The sequence below is a fragment of the Nematostella vectensis genome, chromosome 8 (genome assembly GCF_932526225.1).
Source record: "Nematostella vectensis chromosome 8, jaNemVect1.1, whole genome shotgun sequence".
Classification (NCBI taxonomy): domain Eukaryota; kingdom Metazoa; phylum Cnidaria; class Anthozoa; order Actiniaria; family Edwardsiidae; genus Nematostella; species Nematostella vectensis.
This window is the reverse complement of record NC_064041.1, coordinates 11,562,815-11,580,764: the sequence shown is the minus strand read 5'-3', so window position 1 is coordinate 11,580,764 and position 17,950 is coordinate 11,562,815. Positions and strand designations below refer to the sequence as shown.

The 17,950-nt window shown below is 40.3% G+C and overlaps 3 protein-coding genes across 5 annotated transcripts; 1 reads left to right on the top strand and 2 right to left on the bottom strand.

The window, feature by feature from the left end:
* The first annotated feature begins 124 nt into the window (after positions 1 to 124).
* Positions 125 to 7,739, top strand: LOC116619805. Of its 2 annotated transcripts, XM_048731615.1 has the most exons (7): positions 125 to 248; positions 1,211 to 1,510; positions 2,093 to 2,396; positions 2,521 to 2,659; positions 4,276 to 4,402; positions 7,492 to 7,591; positions 7,698 to 7,739. In XM_048731615.1, exons 1-6 carry the CDS (start codon positions 143 to 145, stop codon positions 7,575 to 7,577), a joined length of 1,062 nt encoding a protein of 353 aa, XP_048587572.1. In that variant the 5' UTR covers positions 125 to 142; the 3' UTR covers positions 7,578 to 7,591; positions 7,698 to 7,739. The 2 variants fall into 2 exon arrangements, with proteins under 2 accessions (XP_048587572.1, XP_048587571.1); XM_048731614.1 differs by having other exon boundaries at positions 7,492 to 7,739.
* Positions 7,740 to 7,890: 151 nt separating this feature from the next.
* On the bottom strand, positions 7,891 to 16,452 carry LOC116619816 (daf-12-interacting protein 1). 2 transcript variants are annotated; one of them, XM_032385019.2, is made up of 5 exons: positions 16,153 to 16,452; positions 12,617 to 12,757; positions 11,378 to 12,231; positions 10,775 to 11,032; positions 7,891 to 10,344 (listed from the first exon to the last, which is right to left on the bottom strand). In XM_032385019.2, the coding sequence occupies exons 1-5, from the start codon at positions 16,235 to 16,237 to the stop codon at positions 9,082 to 9,084; spliced, it is 2,601 nt and encodes an 866-aa protein (XP_032240910.1). In that variant the 5' UTR covers positions 16,238 to 16,452; the 3' UTR covers positions 7,891 to 9,081. The 2 variants fall into 2 exon arrangements, with proteins under 2 accessions (XP_032240910.1, XP_032240909.1); XM_032385018.2 differs by having other exon boundaries at positions 7,891 to 10,347; positions 16,153 to 16,451.
* LOC125570238 (zinc finger protein 709-like) lies at positions 13,114 to 15,447 on the bottom strand. Its single transcript, XM_048731616.1, has one exon. It carries the CDS (start codon positions 15,354 to 15,356, stop codon positions 14,526 to 14,528), a length of 831 nt encoding a protein of 276 aa, XP_048587573.1. The 5' UTR covers positions 15,357 to 15,447; the 3' UTR covers positions 13,114 to 14,525.
* Positions 16,453 to 17,950: the final 1,498 nt, after the last annotated feature.

Below are 17,950 nucleotides of genomic sequence, written 5' to 3'. Positions count from 1 at the left end.
TTTCCTTGATTATTATTAATTTTTCACCTCCATCTATTTTTGTATGATTTTTAGTCGACAGCTCCCCTTCCCTCCCTCCCCCCTTCAGGATTCTCTGTGACGTGAGAGGGCCTATTGACGAGAGACTAACACTCCAAACAAGATGGCGTTTGACTTGAGGGCCGAGATCGAAGAGATCCGTAGAAGAGGCGCTGTGCTCGGCCTAAACAACGAGCAAATCAACTATGCTATCCTCAAATCCCTAGGAGGTTAGTACTTCTATTATCTCCTTTAATGCAAGCTGTTTTCCCCCGGTCTTGTAGATTTCATGCATGCTTTCATGAGTTTCAAAAGCTAATTAAATTCGTGTTCTTTCCTGTCAAACGCACCTGTTTTATCGAAATGCAAACGCTAATCATGGATCATGTGAATTATTTTCGTAATTTATCTAGTTTTTACAGTAAAGGAACACGTAACATTTAAATATTCCTACCCAAGTTAGTGTTTTGGTAAAGTCTTGGTCTCATATTCACGCCTCTAGATCTTTTATGCCAAAATCACACCTGTAAAAAATATGCACATAATCTTACTGCAAATTTCATAAACACGGTATTTTGTCTATTTTTCTTTTTCTTTTCTTTTCAGTGTGTCTCAATTTTAACTCTTTTTGTATTTCTCATTGAAGATCTTAATTAAAAGTTGCAAACATTGATTTTGAAATTTGAAAAAGGCACTTTTTTTCTTAACGTATTTTAATGACAGTCAAAGCTGGATAAGCTTCTCTAGCTTCCTCGTCTGTTTGAACTTTTAATTGCCGTTTTGTCTCTGTTTTGTATTTTTGTATCTTGAATTCCATTTACAGTGCAGCCTGAAAGAAACTTGACATTTCACATGCATTTTTTTTAGTGTAGTTTAATTTAAGTGTAATTAAATTCACCTTGAATGCCCTACATGTCATCAAGCTACATGCATTTGTTGCCTTATTAGTATAAAACAAATTAAGAATTTTTAAGGCTACGAAACAATTCTATGCCATTTTCACGTTTTTATAAAAGTTTAATTGGAATGATGTGTTACTATATGTGATACAGTAGAATGGTGCCATACAAAACCCCTGTGCTGTCCTTCTTAGCAAATAAATTATTTCTCTCTACTAACTTTACATATATTGTCTGACTGGAGTTTTACAAAAGCAAGAGTGGATTGATCCTTGATCGTTGTATGTTTGCAGGGGAGTCTTCAGCTGCAACTGAGGAAAAGCCACCCAAAGCAAAGAAAAGAGGCCTTTGTCTGAATATATGTATAGCTGTCTTCCTTATCCTTGTGCTTCTTGTATCAACATTCTTTGTTGTTTCTGTGGCTGCTAGCCACAACAAGGAGTTTGGACTGGCCCTGGGCCAGCGCTTCCTGGAATGGCAGTATCCTATGGTGAGAATTGCAAGATTTGCAGCACTGCCTCTCCACAAGGTGTTTGATTTAAGTGAGGCTTACAAGTGGGAGTGTATAGTCAACAATCCTGAATATGTCCCAGGTACTGTAATTTTAATGGACTCTTACTATTTTATTTATTTTCGGGTGATTTCCGTGCCATACCATTATTTTGTAGAGAATTAGAAATAAGGCAGAGAAACCTGTCAGAGCAAACATATTTTGTATCTTGCTAAAACAAGAATACTAAAATGCTTGGTTTTTATTATCCTCCAATTTTAAGTAATTGCAATTCAAGGTATTAACATGATCCTTACTTTTTAGTATGTACAGTAGTGAAATGGAGGAGTAATAGTATTAAATCTGGTGATTGTAATGCACAAATAAACAAGACACATAGGGAAGGGAAGAGAGAGGTTTGACGCCATAAATCAAACTACCGTGATACATACAGTATAGCAGCCCCCAAGGAGTCACTTGCAGGCACTGATCTGGATCCTGGCAGTGGCCTCTAAGGAAAATATTATTTAGATAAGTTAGATAATTCAATAAAAGATATAAATGCATTGGCTTCCCAAATCAGCTGCTTTTTTACACTTTTTACATTGCTAGGATGACAAAATGGCAGCTGAAATTGTGAGCATAGTACTACTGTAAATACATTAATTTTTCCCATCTTCCTCAGCTGGTCCGGATTGTCAGATTTGTGAGAAAGCAATTAGAGTTCCAACCCGATCAAGTGAGCGGCTGTCTGCAGAAAGCTTCAAGAAGAAGTACTTCAACCCTGGTTTTTCTGTCATTATTGCCAATGTGTCAGGCTACAGTGATAAAGACCATACATATGAAGAGTTTGTAAACCTGTATCGCGAGTATAAGGAGGACATGGAAAAAGATGCATGTGAGATATATGATGTGAAAAACATTACAAGCCTTAGCAAGTTATTAGAGGGCTGGAATCATTATGACCCGCATGGAAAAATTATTGCATGGTAAGCAGTAATACAGTTTAAAAAAAATATGAGGACCTGTTGGCCTTATCATACATTGTTTGGGTGAGCAATCACTCTGTATCCCTTTCTTTTTCCCTTCATACTGCATGTGTTGTGTCCTCAGGAAAATGTGTTATGGCAAAGGTTTCCGTGAGCTGCGGAAAATGTATCCAAGGCCATACTTTGTGCAAAGTGAGGGAGCCTTGGACAAGTTCATGTCCTTAATGCAACCAGCCGGCCAATACCCTGAAGGAATTGAGATAGTAAGTAGCTAATCATGTTATTTAGGGGTCGTCCATACACACATCACTTGATTCGTGTCCACACTATCATTTTCACAGTGTGTTCGCCTGGATCCAGCTGTCCACACTAACACAAATTCAAACGTATGAAAACGCTTTAAGGTACAGGGTGACATCATTTTAAAGATATGTGCATGCTCAAAGCAGCGCGCGCCTGCTATACGACGCCATCGTTTCCATTTTGATACGTATTCGACCGTCCACACTATGGACCAAAGTTTACAGATTCATTTTTATTCACTTTCAACAGCGTTTTTAAAACTATTCAGATTCGCTGGATCCAGTGCGCGTGTTAGTGTGGACTGAAGGCCTAAACGTATTAAAAAGTATACAGATTCAAACGAATCCGTGTTAGTGTGAACGGCCCCTTAGACTTTTACTTCTTGATAAATCTTTTGTGTAGAAACAAACAAAAGAAATTATCTTTGACATGGTCACCATTGTTTTGTTGGATGATCAAATTCTGTGACACATTGGATTCTTTTGACAATAGTCTTCATTGTTTGGCGAACCATTCAAAAGTTCCTACATATATGTATGTATGTATGTTATATAACTGTGCTTATAAGACATTAACATACATGAACATGTAACCATATACAATTTAATGCAAATTCTGTACCTTAGGCCTAGATTAAACGGCGTGCCAGAGTCGCTCCGTTCTGGTTTGGTAGAGGTTCGATCATAGAGCGACCCTACAATAAACGTCTATCTTTATGTTTGTTAACTCCCATGGGTATGGAGTGTAACAATATAGTCATAAGGCACAAAATACATGCTGCTTTGTCTTATGACGCTAAAATGGAGGACAAAACATTAGAAAAGATTAGAAATGACTAGAAAAGCCTTCTTGGTCCAAGCAATATGGTCTAATAGGAAGTGGAGAATGAATTGATAACATGCCGCAATATATTGGATAAAGAAAAGGCGACAACTCCTGCTGCATCTTCTGTTTTTTTCTTTAATTACAAAAAGGCATTTTGCGTGAAATGAACTCTCATTTCATGCCCCCAACAACAAAAGCTGCACATCTGTACCGACCCATCGAGTCCTCAAGTAATGATTTCCGAAGCACCGCCATTTTCACTATTGCCTGAAAAGTGCGAGGCAAGGGGCTACATACGGGCTTTCAGGCTACGTACAGGGTCTCAGGGGACTTATTGTCAATTGGGCGCATGCGCGAAGAACGGGGGAGTCAATAATACTCTGCACAGGTAGCTCCTTTTTTATTTTTTGTTCAACCAAAACGATTTGCATTGATTATAAACTAATCTGCATAATGTAAGTGTTATGACTAGTGCGACCTTGGAGCACCGTTTAATTCCTCGCCGTACGAAAGTCGCATTATCCGACTAGCCCACCCGTTCCAGAAAGTTGGTGCGACCTCCTCATTAATTCAATTTCGTGCGCAATAAACGGCGTGCTAACCTTGCATTATCTGCCGAACTTTTCTAGAGCGGCTCGATAATGCGACCTGGCACGCCATTTAATCTAGGCCTTAGTCACTAGCAGAGTGTGGGCGCACACATTCACCTATTTTCAGCCTCTTTAGTTATTGCCACTTAATCTCCTTACAGCCTTCAGCTTCATTTGAAAATCTGTGGGTTGCTCAAGTGCAGGGCTCGTCCAAGATTCAGTTGAAACCAGTTGAAGATTGTGAAAACTGCGAAACATTTGAGATTCATCTGGATCAAGGGAATGTCTGTGAGTATCTAATTCTATAATTTCTATCATCTGCCCGGCCTGTTATCATCTAATTATTCTATCATCTGCTCTGCCTGTTATCATCTATTCTATCATCTGCTCTGCCTGTGACCATCTATTCTATCATCTGCTCTGCCTGTTATCATCTATTCTATCATCTGCTCGGCCTGTTATCATCTATTCTATCATCTGCTCTGCCTGTTATCATCTATTCTATCATCTGCTCTGCCTGTGACCATCTATTCTATCATCTGCTCTGCCTGTTATCATCTATTCTATCATCTGCTCTGCCTGTGATCATCTATTCTATTATCTGCTCTGCCTGTGATCATCTATTCTATCATCTGCTCTGCCTGTTATCATCTATTCTATCATCTGCTCTGCCTGTGACCATCTATTCTATCATCTGCTCTGCCTGTTATCATCTATTCTATCATCTGCTCTGCCTGTTATCATCTATTCTATCATCTGCTCTGCCTGTTATCATCTATTCTATCATCTGCTCTGCCTGTTATCATCTATTCTATCATCTGCTCTGCCTGTGACCATCTATTCTATCATCTGCTCTGCCTGTTATCATCTATTCTATCATCTGCTCTGCCTGTTATCATCTATTCTATCATCTGCTCGGCCTGATATCATCTATTCTATCATCTGCTCTGCCTGTTATCATCTATTCTATCATCTGCTCTGCCTGTGATCATCTATTCTATCATCTGCTCGGCCTGTGATAATCTATTCTATCATCTGCTCTGCCTGTGATCACCCATTCTATCATCTGCTTGGCCTGTTATCATCTATTCTATCATCTGCTCTGCCTGTGACCATCTATTCTATCATCTGCTCTGCCTGTTATCATCTATTCTATCATCTGCTCGGCCTGTGACCATCTGTTCTATAGCATCCTTAGGGACCTATGATCATCTGTTCTATCATTTGTATGACCTGGTATCATCTATTCCATTATCTGTTCAGTCCTGTGATCATCTATGTGACCTGTGATCATCCATTCTATCATTTGTGTGATCTGTGATCATCTATTCTATTATCTTTCAGGCCTGTGACCTTCTTTGTATCATCTGTGTGACTTGTGATCATCCATTCTATCATTTGCGTGACCTGCAATCATCTATTCTATTATCTGTTCTGCCTGTAATTATCTTTGTATCATCTGTGTGCCCTGTGATCCATTCTATCATCTGTGTGCCCTGTGATCCATTGTGTGACCTCTGATCATCTACAGTATTCTATTATCTGTTCTGCCTGTGATCATCTTTGTATCATTTGTGTGACCTCTGATCGTCTATTGTGACATCTATGTGACCTGTGATCACCCATTCTATCATTTGCATTGACCTGTGATCATCCATTCTATCATTTGCAGTGACTTGTGATCACCCATTCTACCATTTGCAGTGACCTGTGATCATCCATTCTATCATTTGCAGTGACTTGTGATCACCCATTCTATCATTTGCAGTGACCTGTGATCACCCATTCTATCATTTACAGTGACCTGTTATCACCCATTTTATCATTTGCAGTGACCTGTGATCACCCATTCTATCATTTGCAGTGACCTGTGATCATCCATTCTATCATCTGCAGTGACCTGTGATCACCCATTCTATTATTTGCAGTGACCTGTGATCACCCATTCTATCATTTGCAGTGACCTGTGATCACCCATTCTATCATTTGCAGTGACCTGTGATCACCCATTCTATCATTTGCAGTGACCTGTGATCACCCATTCTATCATTTGCAGTGACCTGTGATCATCCATTCTATCATTTGCAGTGACCTGTGATCACCCATTCTATTATTTCCAGTGACCTGTGATCACCCATTCTATCATTTGCAGTGACCTGTGATCACCCATTCTATCATTTGCAGTGACCTGTGATCACCCATTCTATTATTTCCAGTGACCTGTGATCACCCATTCTATCATTTGCAGTGACCTGTGATCAACCATTATCATTTGCAGTGACCTGTGATCACCCATCCTATCATTTGCAGTGACTTGTGATCACCCATTTTATCATTTGCAGTGACCTGTGATCACCCATTCTATCATTTGCAGTGACCTGTGATCACCCATTTTACCATTTTGCAGTGACCTGTGATCACCCATTCTATCATTTACAGTGACCTGCGATCACCCATTTTATCATTTGCAGTGACCTGTGATCACCCATTCTATCATTTGCAGTGACCTGTGATCATCCATTCTATCATTTGCAGTGACCTGTGATCACCCATTCTATCATTTGCAGTGACTTGTGATCATCCATTCTATCATTTGCAGTGACCTGTGATCACCCATTCTATCATTTGCAGTGACCTGTGATCACCCATTCTATCATTTGCAGTGACCTGTGATCATCTATTCTATTATCTGTTCTGCCTGTAATCATCTTTGTATCATCTGTGTGCCCTGTGATCCATTCTATCATCTGTGTGCCCTGTGATCCATTTTGTGACCTGTGATCATCTACAGTATTCTATTATCTGTTCTGCCTGTGATCATCTTGTATCTTTTGTGTGACCTCTGATCGTCTATTGTGACATCTATGTGACCTGTGATCACCCGTTCTATCATTTGCAGTGACCTGTGATCACCCGTTCTATCATTTGCAGTGACCTGTGATCATCCATTCTATCATTTGCAGTGACCTGTGATCACCCATTCTATCATTTGCAGTGACTTGTGATCACCCATTTTATCATTTGCAGTGACCTGTGATCACCCATTCTATCATTTGCAGTGACCTGTGATCACCCATTTTACCATTTTGCAGTGACCTGTGATCACCCATTCTATCATTTACAGTGACCTGTGATCACCCATTTTATCATTTGCAGTGACCTGTGATCACCCATTCTATCATTTGCAGTGACCTGTGATCATCCATTCTATCATTTGCAGTGACCTGTGATCACCCATTCTATCATTTGCAGTGACCTGTGATCATCCATTCTATCATTTGCAGTGACCTGTGATCACCCATTCTATCATTTGCAGTGACTTGTGATCACCCATTCTATCATTTGCAGTGACCTGTGATCATCTGTTCTATTTTTAGTGTTCTTCACCCAACAAGTATACAGGGTATTTTTCTCTAATGCTGGACAGACCCCAGGAATCCTGTACGCATCCTCATTTGCCTGACTGTCCCTGATCTGGTAGGAATGTAGGATAAACTTATAGTACAGTATGTAATTATTTTTGTTAAGGTAAAAGTGAGACTCAAAGGTCATAGCTCATACAGTATGTATCCATCTCTTGCAGGGCCTGTAAAAAAGTTTGAATAAACTCAGTAACATAATCAAAGATTCAGTTTGTTGTTCTTACTATATGTTATTTTTTAGCTGTTTTCTTACCATGATATTGTAATAACTGCTACTTTTCACTATACTAAACTATACTTTTTTGGGGTGTTCATTATGTATGTTATGTATGTTCATTGAGCGTTTTCTGGATGAGGCTAATTCTGGATATTTATTCTGGATGTTTTTTCTGGATGTTTATTATTATATTGAATGTTATGATCATTAACATGTTGAGTGTGGTTAACCTTGTGGAAGGTAAGAATTTCTGTTCTACACTATGCTACATGCTAAATTTTTAAAGTTCCGGAAGGATGCAAGTGCAAGGTTGGTTCTTACTCCGACGCAAGCCCAACACACATAACTGCTTGATTTCCTTGATCTTGTGCTTGTATTTGACCAACTCTCACTTGTGTTTGGCATGCGTCTGTGCTTGTATTTGACCGACTCTCACTTGTGTTTGGCATGCGTCTGCGCTTGTATTTGACCGACTCTCACTTGTCTTTGGCATGTGTCTGTGCTTGTATTTGACCGACTCTCACTTGTGTTTGGCATGCGTCTGTGCTTGTATTTGACCGACTCTCACTTGTGTTTGGCATGCGTCTGTGCTTGTATTTGACCGACTCTCACTTGTGTTTGGCATGCGTCTGTGCTTGTATTTGACCGACTCTCACTTGTGTTTGGCATGCGTCTGTGCTTGTATTTGACCGACTCTCACTTGTGTTTGGCATGCGTCTGTGCTTGTATTTGACCGACTCTCACTTGTGTTTGGCATGCGCCTGTGCTTGTATTTGACCGACTCTCACTTGTGTTTGGCATGCGTCTGTGTTTGTACACCCTAGTGAGAACCAACCTTTATAGATCTCTTGCATATCCACATAATCCGAGGGCTTAACCCTTGGCCCACGAAAACTCCAAAAAATTGCTTAGTATGCAAACAAGATGTCTAGATGACATTTTTTAAGTAAGTACCTTGGGTAAATACAGTAGGTTTGTTTATTCCTATACTCCAACCCGCATTTTCTGCAGGCCTGAATAAAAGAACGGATAATTTTCATGGTGCACTGCCAAATGTTTGGTTCCGCGGAAATTCCAAAGACTGTTTTCTGTAATGATCACTGAACCGTTACCATTTCCCATTTAACCAGATGTCTTCCAATTTGTAGAATTCTCTTTTCAAAATGTGTTCTGCGAGCTCTTTGTGTTTCGCTGAATACATTAAATCAAAATCTGTTACTATACTATCTGCTACTATCAAATATCCATATACATCTTTTGTGTGTTTCGAGAGTATACATTATCTCTTCTGTTTATGCAAACAGTCACTTTAAATTCCAAGAAGTCCCTTAATTCACCACTTCCACTACATCTTCATCATCCGTGTCTACCTTGACCGGTTCTTCCTTTGGTTTCTTCTTAATGTGTCTCGGCTTGCTCATATAAATCTTTCTTGCAGGGATAGGTCTCGGCTTGCTTTTAAAATGGACTTTTCTTACTGGAATGAGACGCGGGCGTGGTGGGCGAGGAGGGGGTTGGGGAGAAGCTATTGTAGCCTTTGTTGTGTCGCTCCCACTTCCGCTTCCGCTCATGATCTCACCACGTTTGTCAGACAAACCTTTTCTTGGAATTCTGTTCTTCTTCTTCCCGCGTTTTTTAACCTTCGCCCAATTTGCCAAGATTTCGGCAACAAGGCCCCGGTACTTAGACACCAGCGAGTGCAAGACCCGTTCCCGCTTTAGCATATTCTTAGGCCTGTGTTTTAGAGCTGTAAATGTCTTATTCTTGTCGGTGAAATGTAGCAGCTTGGCGGCCATGTTGTGCAGTATTCTGCTTCTGTCGTCTTCCTCTTCTGAGTCAGGAGGACCAACATCACCGTCATTTTCACGGACATCCTCTCTGTCCCTTTCCCGCTGTTTCCGCTCAATCTCTCGCTGGACCAAAATCTTTACCATGTTCTGAAGTCTCCATTTCTCCAGCTCATGCTGTCTGTCTTTCTCCGCCGCTGCACTTAGCGCTTCTTTCAGACGCTTGCTTAACTTCTGTGCGATGTTTTCCCATTTCTTCGGTTCGCGAGTTTGTGCGCCCTCCCGCTTGCTCGCTTGTGTGGACATCTTCTTCCTCTTCCCTTCTGCCATCTCAAGGTGCTCCCCAGCATATTGCATGGATTCCAGCGCGTCTTGGAGATGCTCAAGCTTCTCGGGTGGGTCTTCCTGCTCGGGTTTGTTAGAATTGTAAAAGTTGTCCTCTTCGTCTTCCTCATCTTCTTCATCGTCATTTTCTAATTCCTCAAACTGGTCCCCACTATCGTTCTTATGTTTTCTTCTTCGCTTTCTTTTCTTTTTCCCACCCTCATCTTCATCCACATCACCGTCTTCTTTCTTTTTCTTACGTCTTCTTTTACCTTCCTTCTTCTCCACGAACTCGACTTTTCCACCCAGATCTTCATAAGACTCTCTGAGTTCTGTTAGCAGTCTCTTTTTGCTCTTCTTTCTTTTTGGCTTGGCTTTTTCCTCTTCTTTGTCTTTCTTCTTGTCGTCCTGTGATAATCCTTGCAGAATGTCAGCAATCTCCCTGTCGTCACCGTTGCCGTTTGCATTAGCAGTACTCGGCTGCTGACAGATCACATAAAATACTTGTTAATAAAGGGCACGAATTGAATCACAAAACATCTTGTTTTCATCGTGTAGCAAATTGTCTTGTTGGACTACTGCGCTTATTAGTATTCTGCGAACTCTGGCCGACGATTTCCAAAATCTGAATAATATTCAGGCTACCATTATTCAAAATCTTTGGAGCATTTTCATTCGCCAGAACTGAAGTGGCTTCCGATCACGTCACCTCTCCGCAAGGCGCTGACCAATTATATTCATTAGTTTGAATGACGAAAGCCAAAAAGCGGTTTTAGTAGTTGTAAATCATTGACGACAGTTCGCAAAATATTAAGAATCGCAGTAATTCATTATATTGGAGCGTTCACATTCCTTTTACAAACTAACTTCTGTCTCACTGCCTTAGGAATTGGTCTTGCAGCTGAAATACCTTCTTAACTTCAGCGTAGGGGATTGTGTCATCCTGCTTTAAGAGCTTGTCTTGTAACTGAAGTAAGAACTCTCCAGGCTTTGTCTTGATCGTTGACACGTTGACCTCAGTCATGTTTTTACTCAGCAAGTTTGGGTTTCCAGGAACTTGGACTGTTACTGTTTTTGGGTCAGAGGGCGTTTTCTCGGAACTTCCCTTGATGTCTTGTTCCAACAGTTTGATGTTGTACAACATGTCAGCGCTGCTGACTGATGACCCCTGGGATTTGGAATAATTTCGTGTTTCAGTATATATTTAACAATCATAGGTATATTTTTAATATAACAACCACTACAACACCCGCCCCTAGTTTTGATACGACTATTATGACTATCATCATCATCACAAATAACTCTATTACTACACAAGCATTTTGTTACAATCACTAGTACCACCAGTTTATTAACAGCTTGTTTATTAAGTGCAGTAGCAATGGCAATAACATCATTCTCACCACGAATCTTTATCATCATCATTATTATAAATAACCCTTTATTCTCTTCAGGCCATTTTATTGTCATTCATTATTATTTCATATATACGTCAACCCAATAATCATATTACCTTATCTTCTGTTTTCCCTGAGCCCTTTGATATCAAAGAATCCAAGAATTGAATGCCAGCTTCTATCTTCCCCATATTGCCATTGCCGGAGGTAGCATTTGTACTATCTGCAGGAATATTATTTGCTTCTCCTGAACCTGGCGTTTTCAAAGCCGATTGAAGTATCTTCGCTATTGACTGCACCACTCCATCAGTCTTGGTCTTATTCTTGTTTTCGGCAGGGGAACCGTCCGTCGTTCCATTCACTTTCGCCTTCTGCTTGTCTTTCTGTTCCTGGAGAATTTTCATGACCGACAACAGTGTGTTCTCCAGCTTTTGGTCCTCAGGAGTCTTCAGCGTTGTGTTCGCCTTGTTGTCCGCCTTACTGTCCGCCTTGCTACTGCTGGTGGCCTCATCTAGTGTTTTGATGGCGTCTTCTGCAGGCGGCACACTCGTAATCTCGGTCACCTTCATACCTGGATGCATCTCCAAATCGTGTAGAGGAGGTGGTAGCTTTTGCATCTTCCCACCGATTGTGATATTCGGTTCCACAACCTTCTGTGCCTTAGGGGGTGGGTTGACCTTAGGGGGTGGAGCTGCAGTTGTCGGTACTGCCTTCTGGATTCTTCCTTGGATCACGGCGAGCTCCTTGGCACGAGATTGGCTCTCGTCGGAAATTTTACCCGTTAGGCTTTGCAGCATCCCTGCTACGTCATCGACTGATAAGGCTGACGATGGCTTTCCGGCAACCTGTGCGGTAGGGGTCTCGTTGCCTTCTTCAGGTTCGTCGAGTAAGTGGACGGTTCCTTTAGTCTGAGCATTCTCATCGACTTGAGATGAGGGCGAAGTAAATTCTGTTTGGTATTCTCCTGGTTCTAGAGAAAAAAAGGGTGAAAATGTCTGTTCATTACAGTATTTCTTCCGAATTATTCTACTTTTTTCCTTGCCACCCACCCCAACTTTGAAGAACCCTATCACCCCAGCCACACCTCAGTCAATGAAATAAAATCTGCTTATTTAGTGCCTAGTATTTAGACGCTATCACCAAAGCAGAACAGTTTAAGAAAAAGCAAATACAAAGGAAACAATGCCTCATTAGAACTTTTATTGCCTATAGTCAATAAGTAAGAACTATTAAGCAGTAACTATTTATATTATATTTCATGGACATATAATTGTGTAAGCACTCTACACTCAACTCATCTCAAACACCAGCTAGCTATCAACCGGCCCACCTTTTACGCCCCCTGATTCCCTTACCGCAGAACTTGCAGGTTCTGCTACAGACAAACTGCATCTCTCGCCGATGCTTGAAGCAAAATCCCATGTCCTTCCACATGTGACACTTAGAACTGACAGCGCCGAAGTCTTTACAGGTGTCTGCCACTCCCCTGTTCAGCTCTACAACGATATTTGAATAAAAAAACGATATTTGATTTTAAAAAAACGATGTTTGAATTTATAAGTTTTGTATTTGTAAAGAACAGGACTAGCATTGCAAGTCACATAGAATGCGCTTTGTATCACCGCTTAATATAATAACTGCCACATAATGTACTACTAAGGCCGAATGTAATAAAATTCGCAATAATATAATAATAAAATTAGTATTACATTAAGCGCAGTTATTACATTAAGCTTAGTATTACATTAAGCGATATACTTAATGTGGTGATACACACTTCACAGGCGACTGACTTAAGTCGTCAGAATGGATAAGACACTTCACGCAGTTTACAACCACAAATATAAGTTAGCGTGAGACTTAGTTTATAGACATAGTTAAAGAGCACAATGAGAGATGGTACATTAGCCAGTGTCCCCAGTAGTTCTCTTACATCCTCCAATACTGGTTTACGAATTGCAATGAAAAACGGCCCCTCTGGCATAACATTCTTATCCGAAAAGACAAGACATTTACAGCCTCCAATAGAGAGCCAAGGGTTAGCCAATATCTCTAAAAGAACAACATGACAGATTCTACTTTAGGCCTGCATCCTTACATGTGTATGCCAAACCCCTGTTCAGTTCTACCACATTTGGTTACTATATTTGCACTATATTTATTTGGACAGTAGGAAAGCAGTAAACCATGGGCAACAGGATACATTCACAAGCATACTCAGAATTCTTAAAATGTTTTTTTCTGCATTCTTTATAATAATAATCATTAGTTTTGCTTCAAATTACAGTATTGCCCATGGAATGAGGCAAAGAACATGACATTATATAACATAACATAGCATGACATAACATGAATGTTCTTGAAAACACCATACTGTTCTCAAATAAACCTTTAACACCTTTAACATGGAAAAAACCAGAGCCCTCCCAGCAACAGACTATTATGTGAGACTTTTCACCATTAATATCTTTTGAATCCACTTATGGTTGTAACTAAGGGAAGGAATCCTGAGGTTTCTCTCTTAAATGGATGAAAAGCACACCTTAAAGTTAACCTTTATGAAGACCAACCAATGTCAACCCGAGTACCTCAGTATGATTTTTAATTTACATGCCATGCATATATCATACTGGTAGGTAGGTTTCCCCCAAATGTTTAAGGGAATAACTTTTGAGCTCATCAGCACATTACAATAAACACCTGCATATAAGAACCAGAGATTAAAAAAAATTATTTGAAACCTATAGAATACATGTAAAGACAATTTAACATGAGAAAAGGTTAATAAGAAAAAAGGTAAGATACTTTTTATAAATGTTTGGTGCATTGCATACAGTACTGTACAATATGGGCTTATATATTGTGTTCAGCATTGATTGTTATTGATAAATTCAGCAAGCATTCAGGCTTAGTGACTGTTGTTGTTCTCGGTGTATTATGAAAAAAAAAATTGAACCGATTTCAATTTGAATTGGTCCTTTAAAGAACCCAAACAGCCTGATTTGTCAAAAGGTACCCTGATTTATAAGAGCCCATTCAGCCTGATCTTGAAATTTCTAGGTTCTTATATGAATGTATTTACTGTTTTATTTATTGTGGATAAGGTCAAGTTTTTATGTCTCCAGCCAATTGAAATGGCCTTTCAACATGTAGTATGAGTGCAATATGCCTGTTAAGTTTTTCAGCAAAACTTTCTTTCATATGTATAAGATCATGCCTTTTAAGGGTTCCAGCCATTACAAAGCATTTGCAACACAAAGAATGCTAATATCCCTTTTGTCCTGTATGTGTAAGAGCGTGCATTTTGAGGTGTCCAGCCAGTACAAAGCGTTTACCACACTGAAGATACTGGTGCTCTTTTTGTCCTGTATGTGTAAGAGCACGCATTTTGAAGTGCCCAGCCAGTGCAAAGCGTTTACCACACTGAGGACACTGATGTTCCTTTTCTCCTGTATGTATAAGAGCATGTCTTTTGAGGGTTCCAGCCAGTGCAAATCGTTTACCACACTGAGGACAATGATGTTCCTTTTCTTCTGTATGTATAAGAGCATGTCTTTTGAGGGTTCCAGCCAGTGCAAAGCATTTACCACACTGAAGACACTGATGTTCCTTTTCTCCTGTATGTGTAAGAGCATGCATTTTGAGGGTTCCAGCCCGTGCAAAGCGTTTACCACACTGAGGACAATGGTGTTCCTTTTGTCCCGTATGTGTAAGAGCACGCATTTTGAAGTGCCCAGCCAGTGCAAAGCGTTTACCACACTCAGGACAATGGTGTTCCTTTTGTCCCGTATGTGTAAGAGCATGCATTTTGAAGTGCCCAGCCAGTGCAAAGCGTTTACCACACTGAGGACAATGGTGTTCCTTTTGTCCCGTATGTATGAGAGCATCCATTTTGAGGGTCCCAACCAGTGTAAAACATTTGCCACACTGTTTGCATTTAAACGGCCTTTCTCCCAAATGTATTCGTCTGTGTATTTTACGATTCAAGGACCAATTAAAGCATTTGCCACAAAGGTCACAGTCGGAATTCTTCTCTCGTGACCGTCGCTTTTTGTCGATTGCTGTTTGTCCTTGTTTTTCGTGTTGTGACGCCATTTTGTAGATTTAAAGCGATTCACTCTGGGATTTTTCTGTGTAATTTAGGGACAAAGGAAAACAAAGGGTACCCAACAATAAAACAAACACAAGGACCTTTCGTGTAGTACGGACTAACTGTCACTTTGCGGTACGATTGTGATGGATGCCCAAGTAATCTCAAGGGCCAATCAAAATTGGTCCAGCGACGTAGGTGTTTTGACTATTAATGCTATCAAAATAGTATAGACATATACTACATATTCTTAGGAAAAAAACGACCACAGGACCATCAACACTTAACTACGGGCAATAGGAGCCCTACTGCAATCCTAGGAAATTTAAGGAGGAGGACTGAAGGGGCGCTCCCCTCCCCACTCAGGATATTTATCTAGCGACTAGCAAGTAACGAGATTGCAGAATAAAGAGCAGCAGCAAGAAGATAACTTACGAGTCTGGAATAAATCGCTTTTTTTACATACTATCAACTCTTAAAAATTACAGTGATGCAAAATGTCGAAATAAATGGTCAATATTATTATGTGAATGAATTGCTAGATATAAAGGTCAAAACGGATTTCATATTTTCATCGAATAATGACGAAAAGAAGTAATTGTCCACTTTTGCTTATCCACCTATCAATTTTAGACATCCCTTCACAATAACTTCCGACGCTCTGCCGATCACGTTACGATCACTACTCGAACCTTATTGTTCTCCTCTCCCTTTGTCTAGAGGACAAAACAACACTATTCTGTACTTGATGCCTCCTATAAACTTTGTTTATTTGGTATCTAATAATGGTGAACTTCTCACCTGATTTCTTCTGCGTTTTGGAGCAATCCACGCCCAGCGTCACAAAGAACACCCAAAGGAAAGCAAATCCGCTAATCAAAGCCATATTAAAAAAACTTATTCTTCACTTGAAAGACATGCCAGCCTAACAAAAACACCAAAAAAATAGAGAACCTAAACAAATCGTACCAAATTGCTTCAGAAATACTTCCTATGAAATACAATGGCGTGAATAATTGAACACACGTCAGTTGGTAAGGTACCCTTCGTGTTGACCGAAGCCCTTGAGAGGGGCAGGCTGATAGGTCGAACTCAAGGAGCTACAAGTCATCGGTAAAGATCCCTCTGCACGTCTTGAAGTCACACTAAAGGATATCCCTTGCTAACCGTGTGCTAGCTGTAGCTACAAATAAGAAACATGCTCGTATCAAGTCGTTCATGCGGGATCTACCTTTGAGGAAAAGAAAGAGAACACTGGCGGGTCCCATGAGCTGATATCTGCTACCTAAAGAAAAAGAAAGCTAACCTCAAAGAAAGTTAAGATTTCTCTGATGCCATACCATCTGTGCAATATGTAACCTTCAAAGAAAGCTTATAAGGAAAAAGACGTCTCATCTATCATCTGTGCTATACGTCATCTAAATGAAGTTTAGATTAGAGAGAGTTTAGAGAAACATATTTATCTGCTGCCGTTCTTGCTATAAATAAACCGTAAAGAAATCTTATCAGAAAAAAAGATGTCCCGCTGTCATCCCCTTATCCTCTCCTCGCAGACTCGAGACCTAATAGGCTCTGATGAGTTTTGACCGCTAGCCGTTCGTCGAAGTCTTTCGCTCCGATGGAGGGCTCCGGGGGTGGGGAGGGGGCTAGCGTCAATGCAACTAACCTACTTCAAAGAGGCGTAAACAATTTCAACCTTGTGTTAATTTTTAGCTTGTCTACACCACGACTGGGTAGACTATACAGTTTTTCTACAGCTTTTATATACTATTTCTAGTTATACCTGCCTGATAAACGATCTACTGAGCATGGATCTAGGGGCAACCAGAGAGAGGTGGAGACATACCACGTGATTGCACGTCATACCCAGAAGTCCTTGGGACCTGACGATTTAAATACCGCATAATAAAGCCCCTAGATGTTACTGATTTGGTACTGGTTTAAAATTAATAACGATTTCAATTGTTACATTGTTACTTAGCGTGCTCCGAAATACACATAGATCACCCATCATCTGATCCCTTTTTCATTTAATTTGCGATTTCTCGAACTTTGTTTACGGGAGACATTTACGAGTGCGCTTTTCCAGAAAATCTAACCAAAAAATGTCAAATTGCCAAACCCGGCCACGTCCATATAAGGAAACCAACATTTCCAAAATTGGAATAATTACAAGTTTTAATGTCACTTGTTGGGTGGTTATCGCAGGGGCCATCGATAATCAAGGGTGAAGGTCTATGAAAAAAAACTGTTTCCTCGGTACCAGACCCCAAAACAATAACGTTTTCTTCATAGCATGCATGCAGAAAACCAAGCTTCCAATATAGGGAAGATATGCGCATGCGCAAAAAGGAATATACACCTATTCCAAATAAGGTTGCACTCGGAGTGTCCATGCATCGTAACCCGCAGTGCTTCATGGGTAGGGTAAATAAATAAGCAAATAAAAAGAAATCCAGGCTTCAAAGACTGAAGAATTATTATTCGTGTTCCTATGAACATTCTTATGGCTTTCTGATACCAGGATTCAGCATATCACGCGTTTATTTTCGTAATAATATCAATCGCGCGATAAATAGGAATGGCCCTGCCGTGCTCC